General features: G+C 45.4%; 1 protein-coding gene across 1 annotated transcript in view; it reads right to left on the minus strand.

Moving 5' to 3' along the window:
• Positions 1–15,621: 15,621 nt before the first annotated feature.
• LOC126529449 (fatty acid synthase-like) overlaps positions 15,622–23,373 on the minus strand; it is a 29,735-nt gene continuing 21,983 nt past the window's right edge. Inside the window, exons 13-14 of the mRNA XM_055069677.2 lie at positions 19,495–19,734; positions 15,622–15,941 (exon numbers count right to left, since the gene is read on the minus strand). Coding sequence (XP_054925652.1) covers positions 15,754–15,941; positions 19,495–19,734 — 428 coding nt within the window. The 3' untranslated portion in view covers positions 15,622–15,753. The remainder of the gene's footprint in view (positions 15,942–19,494; positions 19,735–23,373) is intronic.

Consider the following 23,373-nt stretch of genomic DNA (forward strand, 5'->3'; position numbering starts at 1 on the left):
ATCAACAATGAACGGTATTGCGGTTTATCGAATAAACAGAGCTACTACTCTCCGGTTTTAACCAGGATACTATATCTGCCCTTCCTATCGAATATCCCTCAGTTTCATGTAAGAAAAATTATGGGGTTACGGAAGTACCATCGCCTTCAATTTATTATTTCTTCGGAAGGGCACAATCGAACACTGCGACTTTTTTCTCCGGAGGCGCTCTGCCATGTGGTGAGCGTCACTTCTCGAGGCATCAACGCTCCTGCTGACCGTTACCGGAGATGTGAACAACGCGTCAATGTCACAGCGTCCTGCCTTTTCTCTGGCGATGCAGCATTGCGTGATAAGTTTCCCAAAGGCCGGAAATACCGAGCAGCCGCGCAATTTCTCGGTAGCAAAAAAGCAAACATCAATACGCCGCCAGAAGTCTTGGCGATGATGGATGCCTTTAGAGTATTGAACAACACCGTCAACGTGATGGAAGTCCCAGGCCGGCCGTGCCTTTTGAACAAATCTATAGACTTTGTACTACTTCCGGTAACCACGGAATCTGTTACTGAAGCCGCGCTCTTTGAGGACGTCTACTATTCACCCGTACATTGTTGTTTTTACACCCGAAGACGAATCGACAATCGCATGGCTTTCCCCGCTTCTTCAAAGTCGTTTCTGGAATTTCTGATAGCTCTCACTTTAGTTGGCACATTAGTCGCACTGTGTGCGCATATTCGTAGCCGTATTCTGTTCCGTGGGCGAACGTTGCTAACGCTGCCAGCTTTTCTCTTGTTTATGGTTGGCACGTTCTTCGGTCGGTGTCATGCAATACCTGGGGCGCAGGTGCCCTCTTACCGTAGTCTGGCGTTGATGTCGTGGATGCTGGGAATGATTTTTCTAGGCAATTACTTGCAGACGAGCATCACGGCGATTCGCGTTATTCCCAGTCTCTCGCCTCCCATTAGGACGCTGGAGGAACTGCAACCGCACATAAAGACTTGCGCAATGGCTCCGTGTTTCAGTGATGTTTGCACAGGCATCTTCCTTTCTCGCTCACTACCCAGTCTTGAGCCATTATTCCCATTTCTACTAAAATCGGTGCTGGGGTGCAGGAAATTGATTTATACCCCTGGAGACGTTTCGCCATGTCACGCAAAAGCGCAGGCTGGTACCCACGTGGTGTTGGCGGCGTGCAGCGACCAAGAGATATCTGCAGCATCACAGTGGGGCCTCGTTCCCAGCGACGACCGCTTCACGCATCCTCAACTGTTCGCCATGCACTGGCTGCATCCCGCAAGGTGAGAGTACTTTTGCTCACTTGCTGCCACTAAGGTTGCTAAGTATCTTGCGGATCAAGTTGCACAGACGTGGCGTCCACACTATGTGAGGTCGCATTTCATAACAGGCAGGCATCTCCGGAATGTTACAACCGCCGCATTATCATTCGAGATAACTAAACAAATAAAAACTTTACTTCTTGGATATCATGTAGCAAAACGACGATCTGATTATGAGGCACGCCTGTTAATGAATGACTGGATTAATTTTGACCATTTGGGCTTTTTTAACGTTCAGCCAATGCACGGTACATGCGCATTTCTGCATTTCGCCCCGTATAAATGCGGTCGCCGTGGCCGGGATTCGATTCCGCGAGCTCGTGATTAGCGGCGCAGCACTAGAGCCGCCATGCAATCACGGCGGGTGAATCACTTGACAATCATTTGTGTTGAAAGAGTATTAGGAATTTTATCTCCTTGTTTTAGTGGCGACGCCCTCGTGTTTGTTCGACACCATTTTTACCTTTATTCTTGAAGAGATTAAATATGAATGAGCTTTGTAAACGTGGTTTAGCGCAGTGGGAGGAGCGAGTCGAGAACATCAGTGCGATATTGCCCTTACGTCTCTGTCGATGTAGAGCTCAGTGTAAAAATCAGGTAACCAGTGGGAAGTGAGGCGCGGGATCTTTTTGCAGTTTCAAAAATAACGTTGCGCAATGTTTTGCGTGCGTAATGCTTGTCGCATTTAATGCACGATGTTTGTATGAGGTCTTCAAGTGAACGCAGGAAGCACTGTGATGCGTATGAGGCCAACTTGCCACGTCGAAGGAATCGTCGCATCTGATTGGAGGCTTAGGTTAGTGATGCAGCCTGTAAGAAAACGACACGTAATTGTTTTTTTTTTTCTTGCACTTGAAGTGGCACATGATCAGCTGTTAAATCGGGTAGCACCACAACGTCACTTCCTGTTTTCGAGGACGCTCGTAACTGTGTTCCACCCACATGCGCAGATATCAGCATCGTCGGATACTCTTCGCCATCGCGGAACATGGCCTGGCTGTACCTTTCCGAAGGCGCGTCCCCCCGCAGATGATCGACCAGGACCCTGGAGCGGAGTCGTTTGATCTGTACTTTGGGGTCTACCTCGCGGGCTGCGTGATCTCCTGTGCTGCTTTGGCCGCAGAGCTGCTCTGCAGGTTAAAACACCGACCGACAGTGGGTGACATACGTAACCCCGATTGTTAGCGGTTGTCTCGGGGTGATCGACGTTGCTCGCGAAGGTAAGAACAAAGCAAGAAAGAATAGAAAACAGGAAAAGAGATCAGAATGCATATATACAGCGATTTAGATGACATGGTCGACACTTTAGCCGCGAAAACAGTGAAAGTCCACAAAGTGCGGGAAAATATGTACAGTCGCGGTCAAAAATACGCGGCCCACGGCTCCAGTCGGCGGAGCGGCCGCGAGCCGCACCGCGGCGCTCGCGTCGGCGCTGCGAGAGTTTGCGCTCTGACGACAGGTATCTCCCTCGCTCTCGGGCGGATACGTAACGGACGATACGTAACGGGCGGATACGTAACGGATACGGACGATACGTAGGGAGATACCTGTCGTCAGAGCGCAAACTCTCGCAGCGCCGACGCGAGCGCCGCGGTGCGGCTCGCGGCCGCTCCGCCGACTGGAGCCGTGGGCCGCGTATTTTTGACCGCGACTGTACATGCGCTGGTCAAGCGAGAATGCAACAAGTCGCGTGGCGTTTTGCAGCGAAGCTGTCAGCCTCTGATTGGTCGAAAATGTTCGAGCCGGCGTGCGCTGTGCTCACACATATATGTGGGCCGATCCCGGAGACCGTGCCTAGAAGCGGAAAGGGCATAGTGGGCTGCTCCTCTAAGATGCATCACATGACTTCATTAGGGGACATCATCACTGGAGGAATACTTCATCGTATGACGTCATGTTTGACGTGATGACGTAATATTATTATTTCACCCCGCGATATCGTAACGTGACGATGCCGGTATTCTGGTATACTCGGTTTGTAAGAATATTTGTACATTTGGTATGTTCGGTTTGCAAGTCTTACTTTCGTATTTCCGCTTGTCGGAGCGCCTATGAGATTGAGGATGTACCCTACACTGCCGAATGTGTGCGTGCGCACGTGACTTTCATGTGCGTGCAATGTATCGGTCCTTGGTGCGTGCTCACTATAAACATTGCATCTGTCATACAGCGTGTGCTGCTATCGTAATCAACACTATGGCAAACAGTGTCAAAGAACCGCATCTCCACCAAGAGGCCCTGGCCTCTCATTCAGACCTCAAACGCAAGCTGGAAACGGGCTTTGTGTATGAGTTTCCGCGTTGCAAATTGTGTTTTCTCGTGTATTCAAATTACAGCGCGAAGCTCTCATGTCTAGCTTGTAATCCGGTATTGAAAAATTTTCTGCCAAAAGTTACTTTCTGAAATTGCATTATCTCAAAAGGACAGTTCCGCTTGGCGGAAGGCCCATAGGAACTAGCACGTATGCTGCACTTCCACACATGTGCTTGCACGCGTGAAGTACATCGCTTGTGGTGCTTGTTTAACGTCGTCGAACGTCGGCAACAGCTTCGCTGTACATAGAATTTCACTTGGTTGAAAAAAGGCAGATATTTGTAGTTGGCTGCACACCTTTCTTTATCGTATTTCGATGTTGTGCGCTGCTGTTACTACACGAAGAAATATTTATTTAATATTAAGGCGGTCATAACCTGGAGAACGTGCCAGCGGAACCGGTACTTTGCACGATGGTAAAGGTGAACGGTTCGAAAACGGACAAGAGAATTAGGCGTTAAAAAGAAATGGAGCAATGGGCGTGCACGCCTGATAAATGCACACGAAACCCTCTAATATGAATGTTACATTATGCACAAACACCATGTCTGCACATGCGTGGCAAACAGTATCATATGTTTAATAAGCAAGCGGGATATTCATTTATTCGCATCGCATTTGCATACACACCGGCTGACCGATCCAAGCCTGAAAAGGTTTTTTTTTTCCATCGGAGGGTGAACATCTCACCAGGCACTCGGAAATCTTTCCTTCAGCACCGGGAGTCGAATCAATGCTGAGTCTTTTTACGTTTTTTTTTTGAGCTCTGTTTCTTAGTGCATGTGCATGGGGTCATTGTGAAATTCTGCGGTGCTCAGAAAAAGCTCAAATCAAGACTGTAACCATGTGCAATATTGTGTACGCTATTAAAGTGCATATTAACACCATATCACCGTTGCCGTTGAACCACACCTGGTGTTCACCGGTCCACACTGATTTCATCATCATCATCATCAGCCTGGTTATGCCCACTGCAGGGCAAAGGCCTCTCCCATACTTCTCCAACTACCCCGGTCATCTACTAATTGTGGCCATGTTGTCCCTGCAAACTTCTTGATCTCATCCGCCCACCTAACTTTCTGCCGCCCTCTGCTACGCTTTCCTTCCCTTGGAATCCATTCCGTAACTCTTAATGTCCACCGGTTATCTTCCCTCCTCATTACGTGTCCTGCGCATGCCCATTTCTTTTTCTTGATTTCAACTAAGATATCGTTAACTCGCGTTTGTTCCCTCACCCAATCTACTCTTTTCTTATCACTTAACGTTACACCTATCATTCTTCTTTCCATAGCTCGTTTATGAAACCATTTATAAAACCCTAAAACCCATTTGAGAAACCGGAGGTTGTGATTAGGATCGCCACGTTGTTCCTCCATAGCTGTCCTCATAAAGCGCGAAAGAAGGGCGATGTCGCTTGTTCAGAAGAACGTGATCTTTGCAGAGGTTCACATTCGTGTGCGCCATGGGTATTTTTCTGTTTCAGTTTTTTCATTGCCTGCATGTTTGTCGTTGAGGACTCGGTACGTACTGAAGTGTTAGCACGTCTGAACTATACGGCACGCTTCACTCAGCAGGATCTGTATCATGAGCGCATCCTTGGGTACAATATTGCACCTTACTTCAAGTGAAAGCCACCTATGCTAATCTTGTTCAATTTACCATGGTATTTATCTCAATAATCATACATTTAACCCCATTGCCATTAAATTTATTATGTAAGCCAGGAAATTTTATTTCACGCGCAAGAAAATTGTTTCGCATACGAGAAGCTATACAACGCAAGTTTTGAAGAGGAATTCGTTTCGACTCGAAAATAATTTATCAGCCCCATGAAACGCACATTTGCAGTCTTACGTAAGCTACAGAATCGATGTCACCTCACTCGGAAGCTTAAGTGCAGCTTCTGCTGGAGCTGGTGCAGGCGTTGACATGTAAGGTTAACTTGATAATTTTACGATAAAGATTGTCAGAAGTTTTCAGCAGCGGGTTTTGGGTGGCGTAGCTCAAGCTGTCTGTGAAGGATGGCATGTGTCGAGATGATCAGTATCAAATATCAATCACAGAAATTCCAGCAAAGCAGTCTGCGCGGATCCCCGAATGTGCTTTGAAGCGTTGTCTCAGTTATTATAAATGGAAGGTTATTTCGGGCATACGTCAAGCAAATTATAGATCACTTCGTAGTGTGCTATATTGCAGCGAGGAATATTTTTTCTCACGTCGGGTGTTTTACCGGCTCCTAGCTCATAGTCGTATTGGGGTGGCCGAAATCGACAGTCCTTTCGACGGTATCCCTGTGAGCCTTTTGATTAGGCAAATTTTAGCACCTATACTTAGGAGTACGTTGGTGTTGCGCTGTTCCTTTTTTACCATTTTAAAAGCAAAGTGCGAGTCTCAGTACAAAGCTCGCTTATTTGATGATGCCTATTAAAAATATTCTTAGTTTTAGCCGAAGGTGAAGCATCGAGTGCGACAGCATGGCTTAGCATTGCACTACAGGCGTCTGAGGCGTTTTGCGTGATGTGCGTGCGAGTTGCGTTTCAGTTATCGACCCTAGATGGCGCACGAGATGGGATTAACAGAAAACACACAAACGCTGCTCGGCGCCATCGGCTCTTTGCACGTTCCAGCTTGACCTTGGCTGAACCCGGTCTGATTTACGCAACCAAGCATTTGCGGGGTTTGCATCTGGAGGATTAGAGCCAACGCTCAGAACTCTGTGTCCTAAAGTGCCTAGATATCCGGCAAACTTGCTCCCTCCACCACCTAGCTGATGGCGTGATTACGAGGAATGGACCGTTGCAACGCTCGACAATCGTCCCCATGCGGCTGTTCAGCACTCAAAAAATGCAAGAAATTCTTGCCATTGTCATTTACACGCCTCTTCGAGAGGCTTACCTTTTTTTTGAAACCATCTTTGTATATTTTGTTTCCTTGCGTTTCAAAACATTCAGTGACTTTTGCTAAGATTCTGAGCAAATGAATGACAGTAATAAATGCTCAATCTGCGCGCTGCACTAACAAGTCAAACCCATGTTTTTCGTATTACGAACTTATGTAGCTTTGTGTTTGGGAGCATCGCGCGGTCTCGGAAGTGTTTGCTTTTTCTGCTGAGTGAGTGAGTGAAATTTTAATCTAAATGTCCGGCGATTTGGGCGGGGTGGAGCCATAAGCACCGCAGCCTAGGTGATGGCCTCGAGTCGTTGGACTCGGGCGGCTTCATCGGAGTGCCGGACCGCCCAAAGTTGATCAGCGAGGTCGTGGCTGAGCAGGGCCGCCTCCCAACGCGCCCCTCGGTTCGCGACTGCCATGTCTACCCCGTTAAGTCGGGGACTCCTGCTGCTCGCTACCGGTGCATACCCACAGCATGTGCTGCAGCTTCGCTCTGGCTCCGCACGCTTTACAATCGTCGGACGAATAAATGTCGGGGTAGCAGAGGTGAAGTATCGGCGGGTTTGGATGTGTGTGTGTCTGCAATTGCCTCCAGGCAATCGCCTATTTCTCGTTTAGTTTGGCGTGCGATGGTGGGTATTTACATCTGTTCAATGTGCAGTGTTGCGTGATGTCTCTGAAAGTGGCCATGCGATCAACCCACGTCCACTCCGCCATCGCTCTCACGGTGTGCGAGACGTCGGGATTGCCGGCGGGCGCCGCGGCTCGGCATGTAAGTCCTCGAGCCACGGCGTGGGCCGTCTCATTTCCCGGGAGCGGAGGGTCCGTGTGGGCGGGGGTCCACACGAGGAAACTGTCGTTTTTGCGGCAAATATTGCCCCGTATAATTTGCAGAATGCGGGCCGCTTCCCGGGAGATCCGGCCGCTAGCGTAGTTGCGTATCGCTACCGGCGAGTCGCTTATTATCCCCTGGGCGTCCGCGATGGCTACCACGAGGTAGCCATCAAAGTTGATAGTCGGCTTTCGTGTTGTCCGCTTCTCTTCTCTTGTGTCCATGTCTGCACGCCTTACCCCTTTTTTGCATTATGGCCAAACTTCATCCGGAGTCCTCTACACTGGCGTGCTTAATAATCGGATCATAGATTTATCATGTAAAACCACAGAGATTGCTTTTAATTTAGAAAGTCCCACCTGTGACTAATTGATAGATTCTAAGCAAATGGGAACTGCAAAGTAGGCTCTCGCTGGAAATAAAGCTCTGCGCCGATGCTGTCAAACAACTCCATGGTCTCTCTCTCTCTCTCTCTCACACACACACCCACACACACACACACACACACACACACACACACACACACACACACACACACACACACACACACACACACACACACACACACACACACACACACACACACACACACACACACACACACACACACACACACACACACACACACACACACACACACACACACGTGACATAATAATACAAACTACAGTCGCATTACAAACTCGAATTAATTTACAACACTTGACCTGCCCTTGCCTGACGTCGTCTCTAGAACTAGCATGCGAATTGAACTACACATGACGTCACACAAGTTCCTTTCGAAAAGGAAAAGGCTAGGTGGAAATGTGGGCGGAGAATATTGTCCAGGAGAAAGTTATGCAGTTTCAACCTACTATACGGGAATGAGTGTTATGCGAAGCGTTTTGCAGGTAGCTGGCGGTATAACCAAGGTATATGTAAACTGGTAGCGAAGTTCCATAGAAGTCCAAATGTCAAGAAAATAGTGGCTCGTTGCAATCGTCGCCATTTACGTAACCGGTGGACAACTAACAGCAAGCAAAAAATTAAAATAAAGTAAAATAAAAAATAAAAAGCGAGCTCATAACCGGAAGTAACAGTGACGTCAAGATCTTACGCTGCTTCGCGAGAATGTTTGAATTTCATAGCGTCCGGCATTTCAGCCGCTACGCTAACAGTTATTTTTCGTTTGAAAATGAGATGAGTTGGGACTCACCTCATCGGAAACGGCAGCGTTCATTGAACTATAAGAGGGGCGAATGTCTTAACGTGAACATAATTAGGCTGTTAATGACGATAATTCCTCCAGTAGGTTGCTTACGAAGGTGAACGAATAGGATGGTTTCAAAAGCAACTTCATTTTTATTCGTCTAGAATAATGCAACCAATATAATTAGCCAAACAAAACATGTTTCAGTGTACGGAAAGTACTATGGTCAGCCCGCAGTCGTAATATAAAGCAACATACGCGAAACCTTTCCAAAGAACCATTCGCAATTCCGCGCAACACCATGTCTTCATATCCAATAGTTATCAGACAAGATTGTCCCACATTTTCATTTAGAAAACATTCGACTTACTAATTTTGATGCTCGTCGGACACCCAGAGCCTGTGTTACGGAGAGGCACCAAACATAGCACGAAGTTCCTTCGGGAAGCGTTCCGCAGTTATCGTCGCGACGAGGCACAGCGTGACGGATGCCGCACCGTGAACTTGCACGATAACAAAAGGCCGCATCTTTCGCCGATTAATGCTGCGCGCTAGGTCAGGCAGAATTTGAAGTGAAGAGCACGCCGCACTTTCGACAAACACGCAAAAGAAATGATAAAAAGAAAAGCTGGGATTCAACCGCCGCGTTCAAGTGAGCAACGCCGTACCACGCGACATAATAGCTCGTTTCCGCAATCTTGCCAAGTCCTGCGCCAGAACCACGGGTTGGTAGGGGTCAGCAAGAAAGAACCCATAAATGGTCAAATAGAAAAAAAAATAATATTTGTTGTTTTACTACAGCAAAAATATTTTAAACGTAACATTTACTCGTATGATAGTGTTCTAATTATATTTTTCTGAAATTTTTTTTTCACATTGGTTGTCTAGCTTGAGTTTATCATCCCATCATCTGGTCGCGCTTCAATCGTGCACCGCTAAATGATATCTCTGGCGATAGGTTTTGGCACGCTTTTCGTTCAAAGCTCTTCGACCTAATTAGATGGACCTTGATACACTTTTGCTGTGGTTTCTGCTACGTGTTACCGGTGTTACCAGGTGGCGCAACGGGCAGTGGGAGGTGAATAATTTCGTGTGTGGCACGAGTGCGCGCGTTACGGTTCAGGCACGGACGTGTTCATCTATTCTCGCCGGTGCAAGAGTCGTCATACAATCGACGGAAGTGCGATCAGTCTACGGCACATTGGCGCTGGTTCTGACATGCTTCAGAGCTCGCATATATCCTTCGGTCGGCAGCTGCACTTTCTTGCTCGTTGTTTATGAACTAAAGATAAAATGGAAGGCAGGCTACATTAGAGGCGACTGTCCAATAATCAACTGAAATAACTCAGAAAAAGAGACATTTATTACCATAGAAAAGCTGACAGGTTGGCCTGAATTAAATTACTCATCTGTTACTCTGTGTAGGAGAAATGAATTTGGAATAAAAGAAGAGAGCTAAGTGTTATCAGTGTGAACGAAAAGGGTGCTGATTGAACTTGAATAGGGAATACCCTTGAAAGTCTGAAATCCAGAATATATTTCTGCAAGAATGTGTCGAGTCCTCGGAACGTCACGCCAAGGGCAAGGGTCTGGCCACGTTCACAACAGAACCTCTTGAGATAAATGTTGACGGATGTACTAGAGGATATGTCCCGGCTGTCATTGAGGGGTTTTTGCACAGCATATTGCGCGCAGATGTCCAAGTGTTCTGCAGCCTCACATATATCGCTCTCCTCGTGCTCCACCGCACGTACATGACTGATAAAGTGCGCGTAGTGTAGACTTAATTCCACATCTCGTTGCAACCAGTGCAGTAGGCTCGTGTTACTTCGTTTGATGGCGGCGGTAAAATCAGTGGTGTGGAGGTGTATGTGTGCAAGCCATGGAAACAGCTGCGTCGAATACGTGCCATAATTTAGGTACGACAGCATATACAGAGCACCAATGTCTGGATGATATGTACCAGTATTTGTGTGCAGTCGTGTATACGAAGCATTAACGTCTGGCTGAGAAACTAGCATGGTCACGGGCGTTATATTTTTTGCGGGTCATCTTTAACTTCTCATCAGCCAAGCTGATCTCCGTAGAAACCACAATGACATGGAAACCATTGAAAGGTTAAAGAATGACCAGTCATCAGAGTGAAATTACTTAATTCTATAAATTGTTGAGAAATGATGTAGAAAGGTTCTCGTTTCAACGCAAAATCAATCACTTGTGGCCCTGGTTTCGCGCACAATTCAGACCTGGGGGGGGGGGGGGGTTGCGTAGATGTAAAATTAACTACCTCACAAATGGCTAGAATATCCATCGTCACTAACAAAGTCTGTTCCAAGCGGAAGCACTTACTTATCGTGAAATCTTGTGTTACAAATGCCGCGGTGGAAGAAGCTGACTCTACCCCTTTGTGACATGCTGCGCACATGCATGAGACAATCGTGTAAGCAAATCAAGTACATAAAACGTAAACGTAAACTAAACGAAACATCCTCAAGCCCCACAGCATAGAGACCCGCGTTAAGCGACGAAACGCACACAGACTGAAGAATACATGGCAGCTGCCGAACGTTCTAGAAGCAACGTTTCTACATCGTAGGCGGAACGCATTTCCGGCGATTGTTTGTTGACAAATAGATTTGCGAAAGTCGATGAGCATGTGATTGCCGGTCCCCTGTGAATCGACTGTTGAATGAAATGCATACGCTATGTTATAGGCTACCGAATAAGGGACGGAGGCTCTCGAAAACTTACGCCCACAAATATATTTGAGGGATTATTATTGCCGGGAGCAATATCTGCATTTCTTGAAGCCGCGCAAAAAGAAAATTCAGTAGAACAAATGCAAAAACACAACTCATGTATACGTTTATTTTTACTTGTAGAAAATCAGGAGTTAACACATTTACGCCGTGCATAATATCGAATCCACTAGTTGCTTAGCTGTACGAAAACGACAACGTCATTATCTGTACTTTCCCACAATTTTATGCGCTCAAATTTTAGCATTGTGCAATAGTCCTTCGTTATTAGAGAAGCAAATGAAATGCCTAGTGTTGTGCGCAAAAGTATAGTAAGCTTTGCCTTCGGACTGGACCATGGTTCACTTTGATTACTGGGCTAACAGGCCGAACGGGGCCCAAACCAAACATTTCGAACCCTGGACGCGTATGGGTTAGGTTTCAAAGCAATGGGCCAGGCTCGGTTCAGCTAGCTCATGTCACTTTCAGGCTCCAACCGGGCCCGAGCTTGGAATACTGGCCCGTAGAGTGCTCAAGTACACTTCTCATATATGACGAGCTTCGGCCGTGGCAATATGTTGTCTTGCTACAGTGTTTCAATACTATTCGCAGTAACGTTGAAGGTCATCGGCAGATTGTTTCTGAAAAGACCTTGTCCGGTAGAGCGCTAGTCATCATTAGCTTACATTACCTGAGCGACCCGCTTTAGCTCCTGCACCTCACCGTCACAGGTGTAAACCAAAACCCGAATTACTATGGCCCAGTTGTTTTGTTATGCTGTTATTGTTAAAAGTGAGGAATAGTGGTAAATGTGGGGTATGCCTTATTTAGCTCTAGGTGAACTTCCATTAGTTCTGTGCATTATTTCCAGACTTACCTGTTAATTAGTATGTGGTTGCCCTCACACATACCCCTGAGTAGGGGGTACTAGGGAAGTAGGGAGTAGAGGAGTAGAGCGCTGAGTAGCTCTACGAAAGCGGCATTATGCCGTTCTGAACAAATATATTCAATAATAACTCCCCGTCAAAGTTGCCGTGAGCTGCTTAAATGGACAATAAAGAAGCAATAAATCAGCCTGTGCAGAAAAAAAAAGAGATTTTACAGCTCATTGTTTCTTAATTTCGCGTTATATAGGGGTAAATTAAGAAGAGATGGATGAAGCCCAAATTTCAATTTCCTAAATCTCGTGCGATAACTTCAGCAAAAATACGCCGGCGTGACGTTATGGATTTCAAATTGCTTTTTCATATTGGGGCCGGGCGGGCTCAGTAAAGGCTATTGAAACTTGCAAATTTCAACTGTTGGATTTTGGCTCGGTTAGAGTAATTCTGTTCATCTTCACCACTAAAACAACACCGATGCGCGAACAAACGCCGTCAAAATATATGACGTCACTGTGAGTGGTGGGGAAACCTGAAGGAAACTCAATTTTGGGCCGTCGCTCGCCTATCACGCCTTCCCTCACGGTATAAAAGCGGCTATTTTGTTATTGCTGACATGAGGTTTAATAGTAGAGGTTCAATCACTTTTCTCTGTGGTGTACTTTGAATACATGGAAACGTTAACCACGAAGGCTGAGCCTTTGTAATCTCAATCACCAATGTTTTTGGCATATAAGCGCCGCAGTGCTCAGATTGCATAAACGCGCTCTTATTGCGCTCCCATTGGGCTCGTTCGCTCCCCTCGCTCCTCGGAGCGAAGCCAGGCGCTCCCACGCCACGCTACAGGTTTTTGGTTGAGCGCATGTGACACCTGGTTCAGGAAAACGCAGCCCTTTATAAAACCGCTACGCACGCCACGGTCGCAGGCAACGGTGAGCTGACCGCGCCAACGAGGATAACAGTAAGATGACGCGATGACACGATTAGGTGAGTCATCGAGCACACTGGACGATGTCCTGTTTTGGGGAGAACGCGAGAAAGTGTTCTTTCGTGGTGACCTTTCGTGGCAAGAAAGCGCGATTATGATGTTAGGCGAAGGAAAATGATAAGTGCGACAGTTAGACGAACAGTAAATTACCTGTATGCTTCACAGCAGTGCAGTGGTGGCGTAGACGTAGAACATCCGCCTCGCCTGTAAGAAGACCATGGTTCGAATCCCGGGGTCGCGCAATTTTCCACCGGATCAAAAAAAAACAAAAGAAATCCGCGTGTTGACAAAATTGCATAAACAGGCCTGGAGTGTGGCCTGATCCCGGTGACCAGAAACAGTAACGCACTCCCTCACCAGAGCAGGATTGGCCATCCTGGTGCAGTACTTGACCAGAACCTCCTATATGAACACAACAGTAAAACCCCGGCCGTAAGTCCCCAGCAGCTGCGAAGCAACTGACCACTGCGGCGGTCAGACCCGCGCCGCTGCAGAGGTTGCTAAGAATCCCTGGTTCCGGACAAGCCGCCAATGGAATCTGAACCTGGCAACGTTTAATGCTAGAACGTTATCTAGTGAGGCGAGTCTAGCAGTTCTATTGTAGAACTTAGAGGGCCGTAAATGGGATATAATAGGACTCAGTGAAGTTTGGAGGACGAAAGGAGCACATACAGTGCTAAAAAGCGGACACGTCCTGTGCTACCGGCGCTTAGCGGAGACACGAGAACTAGGAGTCGGATTCCTGATTAATAAGGATATAGCTGGTAACATACAGGAATTCTATATCATTAACGACAGGGTGGCATGTCTTGTTGTGAAACTTAGTAAGAGGTACAAATTGAAGGCCCCTACATCCACTCATGATGACCAGGAAGTCGAAAGCTTCTATGAAGACATGGAATCGGCGATGGGTAACGTCAAAAGAAAATGCACTATTCTGGTCGGCGACTTCAATGCCAGGGAAGGCAAGGAGCAGGCTGGAGACAAGTCAGTGTGGCAATATGGCGCAAGTTCTAGGAATAGCAGGGGAGAGTTAGTTCTAGAGTTTGCCGAAGACAATAATATGCGGATAACGAATACCTTCTTTCGCAAACGGGCTAGCCGAAAGTGGTCGTGGAGGAGCCCGAATGACGAGACTAGAAATGAAATAGACTTTATACTCTGCGCTAACCCTGGCATCATCCAAGATGTGGACGTGCTCGGCAAAGTGCGCTGCAGTGACCATAACAAGGTAAGAACTCGAATTGGCCTGGACTTGAGGAGGCAACGGAAGAGACGTACATAAGAAGTCGATCAATGAGTCAGGGGTAAGACGGAAAATAGAGGAATTCTGGATCAAGCTACAGAACAGGTATTCGGCTTTAACAAAGGAAGAGGACCTTAGTGTTGAACCAATGAACGAGAATCTTATGAGCATCATTAAGGAGTGTGCAACAGATGTCGGTGGCAACTCCGTTAGACAGGATACCAGTAAGAAAGCAGCAAAATCGTACTAAAGAAAGGCGTCAGGCAGGGAGATACCATCTGTCCAATGCTATTCGCAGCATGTTTACAGGATGTATTCTGAGACTTGGATTGGGAAGAAGTGGGGATAAGAATGAATGGAGAATACCATAGTAACTTGCGATTCGCTGATGATATTGCCTTGCTTAGTAACTCAGGGGACCACTTGCAATGCATGCTCACTTACCTGGAGAGGCAAAGCAGAAGTGTGGGTCTGAGAATAATCTGCAGAAAAGTAAAGTAATGTTTAACAGCCTCGGAAGAGAACAGCAGTTTACGATAGGTAGCGAGGCGCTGGAAGTGATAAGGGAATACGTCTACTTGGGGCAGGTAGTGCCCGCGGATCTGGATCATGAGACTGAAATAATCAGAAGTATAAGAATGGGCTGGGGTGCGTTTAGCAGGCATTCCCTGATCATGAATAGCAGGTTGCCATTATCCCTCAAGAGGAAAGTGTATAACAGCTATGTTTTACCAGTATTCACGTATGGTGCAGGAACCTGGAGGCTTACAAAAAGGGTTCTACTTAAATTGAGGACGACGCAACTAGCTATGGGAAGAAAAATAATGGGTGTAACGTTAAGGGATAAGAAAAGATCAGGTTGGTTGAGGGAACAAAAGCGAGTTAACGATATTTTAGTTCAAATCAATTAAAAGAAATGGGCATGGGCAGGACATGTAATGAGGAGGGAAGATAACCAGTGGTCATTAAGGGTTACGGACTGGATTCCAATGGAAGGGAAGCGTAGCAGGGGGCGGCAGAAAGTTAGGTTGGCGGTTGAGATTAGGAAGTTTGCAGGCACATGGTCACAATTAGTATATGACCGGGGTAGTTGGAGAAGTATGGGAGAGGCCTTTGCCCTGCAATGAGCGTAACCAGGATGATGATGATGATGATGATGATGATGATGACGATGACGATGACGTTTGACAGCAATTGCTGTAAAGCGAAGCCGAGAAAAGGATTGCAGCAACAGTTTTCACACTTTTTATTTTAAAGTATTATGAATTCCATCGTGGCGACGCAGAAAACACTTGAGTTAACTCATATCACTCTCCAAGGGAAGGACGAAAAACGAAGAAGTGATCGTATTCGCGTGAATTTTAATTTGCACGTGGTTCTTTGCTCATGTCTCGCAATCCATTGAGGGTCAGCGTGCGTATTCCTTGCACGGACAGAGCGAGGCCGGTGTATTTCTCGATGACTGTGAGTGCCTGGACGCCCATTATAGAGTCTAAGCCCAACTCGCCGAGATTGGTGTTGTGGTTCAGCTTCGACGAATCTTGAAAGCCTGCGTGAATATCGTGGGATGAAGAAATTCAACTTGCGAACAACGCGGTTGAAAATCGCGACGAATGAAGCTGAAGTACGCTTTTACCGTAACAGTGCATTCGCGGAAACCCAGTGCATGAACGTCGGTCCTCGTTTGCCAAATTGAAGTACTTATCTATTGCAGAGTTATATAAAAAATGTATTTGTAGCAATATGACTGCTCTGGTGTGTGAAGCAAGCTTCTATAGCAATAAAAAGCATGAAAGCCAGTATATGGCATCCCTGCACACGGAAGAGAACGTCTGGTTTAGGAAGAAGCTTTGCTGGAGGAGCTTCTATATGAACACAAGGGAAATGAGAAATCCTTGCACTCGCAATCTATTGTAGCAAATGTGATAAGGTTTGTTGCATATAACGAGAGGTAAAGTCTAAAATCGGTACGGAGCCAATTTCTTATTTCACCACCAATGTTTTTGGTGTTTGCAAAGTAATTCTGCAGGAAAAGAAAGAAGAAATGAGGAACAATGTAGCATCATTCACACAACTATGTAACTTTGGGAAAGAAACTATATCACAGTTATTTAAGCTATGCCAATTAAGAAAGAGAAGAAAGGCGGTTAACTGAGGGGCCCGATTTTTGTTAGTCTCGTTATAAGAAGCCAACAAACACTGATACCAAGGACAACATAGGGGAAATTACTTGTGCTTAATAAAGGAAATAAAGCAACGATAAATATTGGAAAATAACGTGGATGAAAAAACAACTTGCCGCAGGTGGGGAACGATCCCACAACCTTCGCATTTCGCACCTGTTAAGAAATACACCTAAAGGAGGAAAAAAGTTATGTGACCGCAGTAAATTGTTCTTTGAATTTTTGGAGTAGGAGGTTTGAAAAATCTGTCTAGACATTGCAAAAAACTTTCGTAAGAAAAGCATTCATATATCACATTTATACGCTTCAGATGCTCAAACAAAGGCCATCTACAGAATTGTGATACTTGTTATTCTTGTTTCAAATGTGTACTCTACGCTTCACTTGTTTTATCTTACAGATGATATGGAATTTTGTAAAAACTGCCACGTACTCGATGAAACTTCTCAGATTGGTGGATCTCAGATTTTTCTAGTATTGCGTTGAATTACATTAATATCCGTTCATCAGCTGCCCAATGAAAGCATGCCGCGTCTCACGTTAATTCGAAACTGAAAATTAAAGTTGTTCTTAATCTAGAGCTTCCTCAACCTTTCCTTCCCCAACCACTGCTTTTAAATGTTAAATGATGTTTGGGGCGGCTAATAATCTCGTGCAATATTTTTTAGGGTAGTTTTTCTTCTGCATAAACATTTATCTGTGTGTGCAACGCTGGGTTCTGGCGCATCGTCTTGACTTGACCCACGCTTTCCCGAATATCTGTAGCTGGTACTGACAAAAGAAATCATGAGTGAAATCACAATTAAAGGGCGCAGCGAGATATCGAAATTTATACACCCCTATTGAAAAACACCAAATAATCCTCTTCTGAAATGCGCTGCAGGTGAATTTCTTCTTTAGTAATGTATGGCGCTACAGTGTTGCCCGGCAGCTGTCGTATGCTGTTTCGAATTTGCGAAATTTTATATATATGTATATAGTATATATATATATATATATATATATATATATATATATATATAGTATATGTAGTATATAGTACATATAGTATATAGTATATAGTATAGTATATATATATATAGTATATATAGTATATAGTATAGTATATAGTATATAGTATATATATATATATATATATATATATATATATATATATATATATATATATATATATATATATATATATATATACACACATCGGAAAGCCAAAATATTATTACGGTGCTGGACTAACACAAATTGGAAATGGCATTGATTAATACGGCAATTTTTGTTCTTTTTCGCATCTCGTCGTCTGTGTGACCTTCTCTTAATTTTTACGGTAGTTTTCTGTCGTATCCTATTGTTAGATTACATGTCGTGTTGTATTGTTCGATTTTGACACTAGCTGGTCCGCATAAACGTGACCGAGAAGCCCCTGTCTAGTGTTTTCAGAAAAAAAAATAGAATAATAATAGCTTGTTCGTTTCGCGTCCTCTGAGTATAGCACACTGACCTATTTGTCAATCTCAGTGTTATCGCGAACATTGAACAACTTGTTCTGTTAGCTATGCGCGGGTGAACGTAGTGTACCGGACTTCTGCGGGGAAAGTTAGAGATTATGCTTATGGTAGCTAGAAGCCTGGCTGCATGAAGCTCCATCGAAAAGCGCCAGATGCCACCAGCGTATTAGTGAACAGTCCATTCGACGAGATGCAATTAAAGAAGTTGAACAAATCTAGTTCACGGAAAAGACATTTTTTACTTGGCATAAAAATTCTCTGCGAAAATGTTTCAATCAATGATTCATTCTCTGAGGTTTTCCTTCAAGTGAATGCAGCGGACAGTCATTGAAATCATGTCCCAGCAAGAATACGGTGCATGTTATTCTCTAGAAAATGATAGTGCAGGGGAAGCCATATTTCATGAATGGCTCCGGGAGCAACGCTGCAGTGTGCCGTGTAAAGTGTTCACCGCTAGTCTTTGGTGACACACGCTAATATATAGGTGCGCTCACACAACGTATGCGAACTTTTGTGTTCCGAAGATTACGCTACACTACACACGCTTGCTTATTAGCTTTTCCCCGCTGTTTATGAATAACTTGGAATTCACCCTTCGAGACCATCTGCAGAACTGAAGACGCTTGGCCTATGGCAGTGTGCGTCCTTGGGTTAGAAACTAAAGGGATTGTCGTTGGAGTTCCTCAAGTTGACCAGCTCCCGCTACCGCTTACAGACCATGTGTGCACCCTTGCGTGGGCGCGCAACTGCGGCTAATACTCTTCCTTCTCTCTCTACACACCGACCTTTTGCCCTCGTCCAGGGTAACAAATTAAACGTGCATCTCATTACCCTCCCGGCCCCTTGCATGATTTTCGCTCTTGAATTCTACGTCATGCTACGGCCTTCTTGATTTCACAAACGGTTGCCCAAAACTTTGAATGATTGTACCGAGGGCGAAAAGAAACTGGAGTTATGACAATCTATTATGTGGAAACGCGCAAGGTTCGTGTGATTACTTCCGCCCCAAACACATTTGTTATATTCAATGAGCATCGAGTTACGCATCATTTTAATGCAGCGCTGCCATGCACAAGTCTCCTGGTTCGTTCAGGCGGTCCAACAACCACTACGGAGATATTGGTCCCGAGTTCGGTACCTGCATGAAGATAACTTCTTCAACTGCAAATCTTTCTTTGTGGCACTCTTGTCGGTTTCTTTAATATCTTTCGGCGATTATTTTAGGCTGAATGACTGTCCTTCATATTTATGAACTGCGTTACGCTGGCCAATCTCAACTTCGAAGTTAGCTAACGGAGGCGTTTAGCGATGACTGGCCAGGATCTTCGTAATGAACGCAAACATGCCATATGCAGGGACACCAATTTTTTTCTTGTATATCGCAGTCGAACAAAGCATAAAGGTTTAAGCCTCTCACCGAGAATTCGCGCCACCGAGTCAACCAGCGGATTCTTTTCTGGTTTCTTTTCTGAACTTGAAGTGACTTCAGCCTTGACCAAGCTGGAGACTACGGGGTGGTTTTGGTTCAGGAACTTCTCCAGGACCTCCAAGGCGGACTTTATATGCTGGGGCTGTGTTGCCTCGAATTCCGCTTGCTGTCCTTGGGCTTCACGGGCGAGGCCAGCCTCATCTATGGCGCCCCATTGTATGGCCACTCCTAAAAAGGACAATTGAGTAGACAGAAAGAGAGGGAGAATGAGCCTTGCTATTTTCACGCGTCACATCATACGCTGCCCGAGTGGCTCTTGTGCTTTAGCAGCGACACTCAAGTCGTGATGACTTCGTTTCTAGATTAGGCTGAATGAGAAAATGCGCCTTTAGGCATCTATTACTATTCCAGAATATTAGCACGACGTGGTGATATTTGCGAATTCTCAAAATGCCAGCATTTCCTTCCCTGACTTCTTTTTCAAGAAAAAACAAATATAAACAAATTGGGCAAGATATACAGAGAATGTCGAACACCATGGTGCATCTCGTATTCAAGGCGAATCTTCATAAGCGCGACGAGACGCCTCACTTGGGGCTGATGGGCACCTAGTTTGCACCAAAGTTTGAATGCAGCAAGAAAACTTGCCTCGTATCAGCTGCTAGAAATTTATAAAGACTTGCTATGCGTAAGAGAAATTGCTTACATTGAGCTAGACATCGATTGCACAATAAGAGACCGAATGTACGAAACCCATGAAAATTTTCTGCCACAAAATATTTGAGCCTAATGTTTGGGTAAAGCTGGTAGCCTTGTCTGTTTCACTAAGACAGAAAAGCCTATTTGAGTCCTACATTCCCCGCACAAGTCACGCGATAGCAACTTGGAAAGGTGGCCTGGCGTCTAGCAAACACAGTAAAATGTTTTCAGGTTTTGTTGTTTAATGACTGCACACATGTGATAAGAGATACTAGATTAATACTGGGTATCCCATTCATCCTAAGTTGCGAAATTGTAGCTACCCTTTCATTGATAAATACGCACACGCATACCGCAATGACAAACGTACTAAGTATACAAAAATAAAACAAATGTACACAAGACAAAATAAAAACTAGGCAAGAGAAGTGATTCATATGCATCGGCGTTGGGTAAAAACTTTTAGGTCCCACTATGTAATAAATCTGCTACAATACCAGTAACACACAAATGCCATATTCAGGTAGTCACGACATGAAACACCTAATAAACACAGAGTTAAGAATCTACAAAAGAAGCTAAATTAAATAGTGGTGTATAAAGAAATCTTGTAGGCGCGTCAGTATGTTTAGCGGAAAATGAGCAGGGACGTTGTAGTGCAAAAGTTACGCGGGTCCAAGTAACTTCACTTAGCCCGGAAACGAATTCACTGTTGATATTTTGGACAGTCTATGAGTAATTGGTGCACAGAAGCGCCTGGCATTTCAAAGAAGGGTGGAATCCACGCAGGTCTCCACGCATCTCTTGGTCTCCATGCCGCTCAAAAAGTGAGGTGTGTAAGGCACGTTCAGTCCCAAAAGGAGCAGGAGGACATCTAAGATACGGTCCACTTTGACGTTGACAGAAAAGTGTAGAGTAGGGCCTAATGAATACAGCAATGACGTCTTAGTTTTCTAGTTGAACCGATTCTTGAGACAGTCTCATTAAGAGCTTCAGATCTCCAGGGTCCGTAGAAAGTTTTCGGCGTTAAATTCAACGAGATTCATTGTTGAATCATCAGACTAATCACAGTCAAGAAGTGAGCATCACGTGACAGTCGGTAATCTACTCATTCGACAGTTGTAGCACTGTGGCTCCGAATCCGCTGAAAGTGAACTCGCTTCCTGGGAAAAGAAATGATAGTCAGTTTGCTTGAGACAGCTTGCAGGAATGAGCATAAAAGCAATATTCACTCAATACCTTCATTGCTGCTTTTCAGTCAAAATACATTATGCAAACTGTTACGTAATTCGTTATCCGATATATATTTTGCAGCCCGGGGGATCCCATACAGTTCTGCTGAGGTAGATGACGTCTCGCACAACAAACGACGATTCATGCTTTCATTTTGCATTGGGACGTAAACGACAGACTTGGAGACACTCTCTGCTCTAGATCAAAAAGAAAATACAAAGTTGTTGCTGTCTTACAATGGACGCATGCGCGGGAGGGCCAAGAATTTAGTTTCTTGTGGATGGGTTATTCACTTATGAAACCCTTAAACAGCCAGAGTAGGAAAAAGTATGGCGAGATGTTCCAGAAATAATGAATTGGTGATGAGAGCGCAATGCGTTACATATTAGAACAGCCATTTGAAGGAGAAAAGTCTGCAAGAGATGAATACCGCGTTGGTGTTTTTCGCCTGGCTAAATTTTGCAGAGATTAATTGACACGTACAGCATTCACAGATTGTTCGCTGGTCTCAGCTATAAGAAGGCTGCTAAATCTTGTTGTGAGGCAAACAAGAAAATTGTAACCTAGGTATATTAATATTCTAACTGACATGTGCAACAGATCTTGTAGTTGAGCATCCCGGCCAGGCACGTACCCAGGGGGGGGCCCGGGGGGGCCCGGGCCCCCCCCGAAATCAAGTGGCATACCCCCCTCCCCACCCACGCCACCACTCCTCACACATTCCTAAAGCGCCGCCAGATCAATGTTGAGACTTGGCAGCTGTTCATCGGTCAGCATTATGCTGCCTTTTTCACTCTTTTTAGATGGCGATAGTTATCGACATCTCTTGTAATGTGAAGGACAGTTTTCTCATAGATTCCGCACCCGCGTGATTAACTCGAGATGCGTTCAGTTGCCACCATCTATTCAACCGCCACGAGCAGGCACGTACCCAGGGGGGGGCCCCGGGGGGGGCCCGGGCCCCCCCCGAAATCAAGTGGCATACCCCCCTCCCCACCCACGCCACCACTCCTCACACATTCCTAAAGCGCCGCCAGATCAATGTTGAGACTTGGCAGCTGTTCATCGGTCAGCATTATGCTGCCTTTTTCACTCTTTTTAGATGGCGATAGTTATCGACATCTCTTGTAATGTGAAGGACAGTTTTCTCATAGATTCCGCACCCGCGCGATTAACTCGAGATGCGTTCAGTTGCCACCATCTATTCAACCGCCACGAGCATAGCTGTTGCTTATGTTAGTTTAACCTTCTTTGTTTAGGCTGATCCTGGGACCAGGAGAGGGATGCGGCTGTTACTCAGCTGGTCTGTACTCTGATGGAACGAGTTGCGGCCGGAGAAAACGCCAATTGCGTTTAACTTTTACCTTTGCTTCATTATTTCCTTGAGTTACGGCTCGCCGCGACGCTGGCAGATGCCCGGAACCATATACACGTGATATGGGTTAGGTAAGGTGGGAAATAAAATAATGTGAAAGAGCGTCCATCAAGAAACCCTGCAATAACCCTTAAACCCATAAGCAAGATGACTGTCGCCCGTTACCTCGTCTGTTTTTCCCTAATTGTATAGCTCTTTTCGTGCAAAATTGGCAACTGGAAACAAAAATCGCAAGGAGTTGAGAAATTTAGCGATCTACTAAGGGAGAGAGCCAAGGCAACAACCAAACTGCAAGCAAAAGCGAATAATAAAAAAGTTAACCGTCGTTTATGAGAATATTTATGGATCAACATCTTTTTATTTAAAAAGGAAGTAGAGAAAACGCCGCCGGAAGTGGAGAACAATTGCTTGTTTTGAATGACGCTTCTACAGTTATCGGTCGAACCGCCTCACGTAGCTACTTCTCTGTTCTGCTTATGTGGGTGTTTTTCTAACCTTTCGCGGTGAGCGCAGTGCGTCTAGAATCGCAGAATCCTGCGCTCTACGCGGTTGTATGGGAC

The sequence above is a fragment of the Dermacentor andersoni genome, chromosome 8 (assembly GCF_023375885.2).
Source record: "Dermacentor andersoni chromosome 8, qqDerAnde1_hic_scaffold, whole genome shotgun sequence".
Taxonomy (NCBI): domain Eukaryota; kingdom Metazoa; phylum Arthropoda; class Arachnida; order Ixodida; family Ixodidae; genus Dermacentor; species Dermacentor andersoni.